General features: G+C 37.5%; 1 protein-coding gene across 1 annotated transcript in view; it reads left to right on the forward strand.

The window, feature by feature from the left end:
* The first annotated feature begins 280 nt into the window (after positions 1–280).
* Positions 281–5,844, forward strand: part of LOC106805956 (TBC1 domain family member 23-like) — a 17,123-nt gene continuing 11,559 nt past the window's right edge. Inside the window, exons 1-5 of the mRNA XM_014807763.1 lie at positions 281–384; positions 1,809–1,914; positions 3,957–4,161; positions 4,439–4,562; positions 4,893–5,017. Of these exons, the coding sequence (XP_014663249.1) occupies positions 1,869–1,914; positions 3,957–4,161; positions 4,439–4,562; positions 4,893–5,017 (500 nt within the window). The 5' untranslated portion in view covers positions 281–384; positions 1,809–1,868. The remainder of the gene's footprint in view (positions 385–1,808; positions 1,915–3,956; positions 4,162–4,438; positions 4,563–4,892; positions 5,018–5,844) is intronic.

Consider the following 5,844-nt stretch of genomic DNA (forward strand, 5'->3'; position numbering starts at 1 on the left):
TCTCTGTTCATATTGAACTGTATACTGGCAAGATCGAAATCTTGAGCTTATTACATTCAAATACCTGTATGGTTAACGTTTAAGTTGTACAGTTATATACTAATGTTAATTTTTTGGGTATAAATAAATAAATATATATATAATATATATATAATTTTTTGGGTTGTAATTAATGTCCATGCGTTCTGTGTGTGTTTTCCTTTCTCAGTTATAGCAGATTGCTTTTCTATCACTATAAAAGTTTATCTAAATTTAAATAAATCACATGTTTGAAGGACCAATGACCTGGAGTCGGCTCTGCTTGAAGGTTGTGACTTCGGAATCGTGAGGAACATCTGCAAAGGGCGAGCAGTCCCATCACACATCCGACACCAAGTATGGCAGGTATGTTTCGTTGATGTAGGTCACTTGACTAGAAAAGGCTCATTGGCACGTGCGTTTGCGTGTGTACGTGCGTACGCGTGCCGGTGCATGTTTGTCTCTGTTGGTTGTAGAAGAGTATGACACCGTTTTGCATAGTTTTCAACTTGTAAATATTCTATCAATATGTGAATAAATATATTCAAACTTTACCTTGTTTTCGTCTATGATTCTCCCTTAATCATAGGACACCACCAATTTACCTGAAAATCAAGTGTTCTTCAAAAAAGTTCTTTGAATACGACACGGTTTCACACAGTTTTCCCATATGATCGCATGTATTCGCCTCATGTTGATATGCGACGGCAGCACCAGGTTGTAACTACGGGATGCTGGGGGCTGTTGGGGATATTAGGTAAGCACAGTAACAGCACTTGTTTCTCTTCCTTATCATCAGGAACACGATGGCAACACAGCTAAAATCAGCTGCTAGCTCGTCGTGAGCACACATTTATTTCTAGCACGCTGGAAACGCTACATGCTGAATACAATTCGATGCCTAATATCCCCAACAGCCCCCAGCATTCCGTCATAGACAATAGAACACTAATCCGATAATAAACTTGCGCCGAATACATACGATCATTTGGGAAAACTGTGTGAAACCGTGTCGTATTAAAATAACTTTTTTGAAGAACACGTACGATTTTCAGGTAAATTGGTGGTGTCATATGATTAAGGGAGAATCATAGACGAAAACAAGGTAAAGTTTGAATATATTTATTCACATATTGATAGAATGTTGAAAACTATGCAAAACGCTGTTAAAACGGTGTCATACTCTTCTCTATTATGAGCTCTTGATATATATATATATATATATATATATGCTTGCATGTATGTTTGTGTATGCATGCACACATTTTAATACAAATAACAATCCAGAATGTGTCAGTGTTTGTACAATGTGTGCAGTCGTGCGTATAGTATTCCGTAGTGCAGAAGCTTATAAAAAAGGTGAAAAATGCAACATGATATCCATAACAACTGATAGAGAACAAGAAATTTCGATGAACTTATTTAGGGGTGTATTTCCTTTTGCTACCACCAAGAATGGATGTGCCAATTACTTAATAACAAAACAAAACGAGGTTAACATTATAACCTTGTCAGTTAATATTAATAATTAAGTTCCCAAGCAATTCATAAATCTTACATTCCTATTCAGCCTAATGGGAAAAACTACAGAACTTTGCTCTGGTCACTGAGATCATAGTGATTTTCAGTTTTGTATGTTTCACAATCAAGTAGGTAAACTACTTGATGTTTGAAGTACTTGCTCAGATCTCCTTTGGTAGAACCTCAAATGTTTTATGTGGTGAAGGTAGGTAAAAATAATCCGTACCTGTTCAATGTAGCCACTAAATTGATATTATTTTAACTTTCAGATAGCCTTAAATGTTATTGGAAAAGGAGATGCATTGGCCACATGGGATGAAATATTTGACATGCCTGAACAAAAAGACCTTAGGGCTGATTGTGAGATATTTGTAGGTAAGCATCTGTAACAAAAATTTCAACAATTCTAACCATTAGTCATTAGTAGCATTTTGCATTATAAATTCACACTTGAATCATCATACAGGTGAGTACAAATTACTATAATACGAAGCACGTAGTAAATCAGATATATGTGGGTGTAATTTGAAGGCTTAAATTGCTCCATGTATGACTGAATGTGTTAATAAAAATGTACATACACTGTGGAGTGTGGATACTTATACTATAGTATCAGTTGTTTACCATTTTAGCATCATACTACTATTTAGTGTATTGGTTTTCCAGTTATTTCAGCAGCTAAGTGAATAAAACATCCACATTCATTTTGATTTCATGATGGCAGAGCAGGTTATATTAACTGCTTAATCATTAAAACAGTGAGGTCTGTTGCACTGGAGCGTAATCCGTTGACATATACTTGTAAACATACAGTCTGGTCTAGTGTGTAGTGATATCCAGGGTTTTTATTATCTTTTATAGTAACAGGCCGAAATGCTTTTGCAACAGGCCATGGCGGTGTGCGGGTCCCCCCCCAAATTAAAAAAAAAACCTAGATGCTCTGAGATGCAATCTGGTGTACTCTGAGCTGCAGTAAACAGACACATTTAGATTACACTATGGTCCTTTTTTAGCTCACCTTGACATCGTCAAGCTGAGCTATTGCCATGGGTCGTCGTACGTTCGTCCGTCCGTCAACATTTGGCTACGGTCAACGATAACTCAGGAACCGTTTGACCCACATGTTGGGTATAGTTGTTACTGCTATGCTCCCATATTAAACGTCCTATTTTGGAGCACGCCAGTCGACGTACTTTCGAGCCACGGCAATTTTTTGGCAAACATGGGAATTGCCATTAGTCAGTTCAGGTTCAACGGATTTTGCTCATTTTTGGTATGTGAATGAATAAGGGCTTGGTGTTTTGATATTAAAAAAAAAAAATGCAAATTAGGTAGGGTTTGGCAATTATATAGCATATTATATAGACACGCAGATAACAAACAGTCTGTGGTGTCACACTCGTCTGGTTCGTTTTACAAGATTTCATTGACAATATCTTTAATGCAAAATTCCTGCTATGAACATATTATGATTTATACTATTATTATTATATTATTATTATTATGATATAATGATTTATGCTAAGAAACATCAAAGCGGGTATAGCGCCATCTACCGTCACAAATTGTGATTCATTTTGGTTTATAAATTATTTATAATTTATATATATAATATTATTTATTATTTTCACATAAAAAATTACACATAATTATCAAGAGTATATAATGGGAGTTCTCCCATATATACTCTTCGTTTCTATAATGTACGTCGATGGTTGCTCAATTAAAACTGACTTCTTCTCACTCACTCATTTGTGACCTTTTTTGTGGTGAGCTACAGTGTCATTGACACTTTCATTCCAATTTGGTTTCTCCTGGTACATTCAGAGTTCCCCAAAAGTTTTCAAATTATGACGATTTAGTAATTATAAGAGTTAGACGTAAATAGCATTACTCAAAAACAAAACAATGCTTCTTGTGCACATAACATGCATACAAATATACTCAACTGATTTATTAGTAGTAGCTCATAAAACACTTTCACTTTGGAGAATAATTAGATTTTTTAACATTTTTTTTATATCATACTTGAGCCAATTGTAACCGGCCGAAACACAGAGTAGACAGTCAATTCGGCCGGTGGCCGGTTCCTAATGAGAACACTGGATATCTGTGGTGCAATCAATGCAATTGATAATTGTTTTTCATAACATGAAATCACTGGTTTATAGTTTTAAGGATTGTTTCATGAATACTCGCCACATATTTTGAATTGTATATAACTAAGCCTGTTTCCTCTATTATGTATATGCGTTCTATTGTATATAAGAAATGTTTCCTGCAAGCTCCAGGGTTTTAGCGCATGGCCTCGTCACTGAATCGTTTCTTGTAATTGTAGAAAGATGTACAATGAATACACTGTATTTTTGCGATAAAATAGTTTGGTTTTTCTTTTCACACTTTTCTTTTCTGTTCAGAGAAACTTGGGAATGATGAGGACGAGCGAGTGGCGCTGGTCAGTGACCTTGAGTCTGTTCTGACTCTTTACTGCAAGTCTCGTGAGCTCATCTACAGAACAGACAATGGCTGGCTTGAGATTCTGCAACCACTTATAGCATTGAAGATGCCCAAGTCAGAACTGTACAACTGCTTCTGTGCAATTATGAGTAAATATATACCTAGGTCAGTGATGTTCCGATGATACGAAAGGCTGCACGAATAAATTTATTTTGCCGTTTGACAAACATAACCATTTGCATGTTGAATTGATTAAAGTAAGTTGTTATTGCGTTTAGATTTATGTTGAAATCAGAACAATGTCCTTTCTTGTGCCATTTTCTCTAGGGGTCTCTAATGTTATTTGTTAGCTAGTCTGTACCTTTTACTTTGTTACTAGATAATTAGGTTTATTGATTTGTATTAGGAGGTTATCAATTGCCTTAATTGTTTAATGCTGCAGGGATTGTGCAAAGGATGGAAAGCCCTTTCATCTGTTCAGACTGTTGTTGCTCTACCATGACCCAGAGTTGTGTAGCTTTCTCGACACAAAGAAAATCACACCTGATGTCTACTCACAGAGTTGGGTATGTTAGTATTCATATGTTTTTATACCAAGTCAGTTGAATCCTGGTAGAGAGTCAGTGAGTGAGTGTTTTCTTACGAGAGGTTAACTAGTTTCTCTGTGAAAGAGTACAAATGATGTGCTGAATTACCTTCTAGTTTGATATAATATATAATTGTGTATGTAAGTTACTTCTATATTAATTTAATAGTGATGTTTTGCTTCCTTGCTCATTGTTTTATAACTTTGGACATGTAAAATGGCTACCTTTAACAGATTTTTAGATGGCTGCTTTGTAACGAAGGATTGCGTCCAACTAGACACTGATATTGTATGTTTTCTTTTTTGGCAGTTACGTAGTCTGTTTGCTGCCCATTGTGACTTGGAGGTGACCTTGGTGATGTGGGATGTGTATCTGCAAGCAGCTGACCCGTTTCTTGTTTTCTTTCTTGCCCTCGTTATTATTATTAATGCAAAGTGAGTTCAACTATAACTAGTATAAATTGTGATATCATGTTCAGTTATGTTTAGCTATAAATGTAGCTTTCTATCATACAAGTTAGAATCCATACGCATGACCAAGATATTGTTTGCTTACTCTACATTCTTTCCATATCGTTTTATCCCTTACATAGTGAATTGTCTGTGTGTGTGTGTGCGTGGGTGCGTGGGTGCGTGTGCATGCGCGTGCGCGTGTGCGTGTGCGTGTGTGTTTGCATGTACGTGTGCATGCGTATGCATGTGTGTACATGTCCTTGAATCAAGACTAGCTGTGAATAAAACTAAAAGTTGGCTTTATTTGTTTAAAACTATGCTGTAAATAGATCAGTCTAAGTATGTATCAGAGTAGCTCTTGATCGGATTGAATAATTATTGGTCATCCACAAATCTTGCAGCATGAGCATGGAGTACTTACTTATAAATGCATTTTTGCTATATATATACAGGCCCGTAGCCAGCTTTGTATTGGGGGGGGTTCGTTTTTCAATGTTGGCAATTTGCTCGGCAGGGGCGTGTACAGGATTTGTACCAGGGGGGGTCTAACCGTAACCCGAAGTTGCGAGCACGCGAAGGGGGGGTCTGGGGGGCCCTCCCCCAGAAAATGTTCAAAATTACACCCTCTCAGATGCGTTTTCTGCGCGAGCAAGGTGGGGTCCGGACTCCCTGGACCCCCCCTGTACACGCCCCTGCTCGGGCGCGAAGCGACCAGGCGAGGGAGCCAAGCGACCGGGCGGGGGGAGGGTGCGGGAGGGGGTGTTCACTGTTCACGCTCCCGCACGATGGAGATTTTGCAATTATTACAC

This window comes from Priapulus caudatus, unplaced genomic scaffold, assembly GCF_000485595.1.
Source record: "Priapulus caudatus unplaced genomic scaffold, Priapulus_caudatus-5.0.1 Scaffold7, whole genome shotgun sequence".
Lineage (NCBI taxonomy): Eukaryota > Metazoa > Priapulida > Priapulimorpha > Priapulimorphida > Priapulidae > Priapulus > Priapulus caudatus.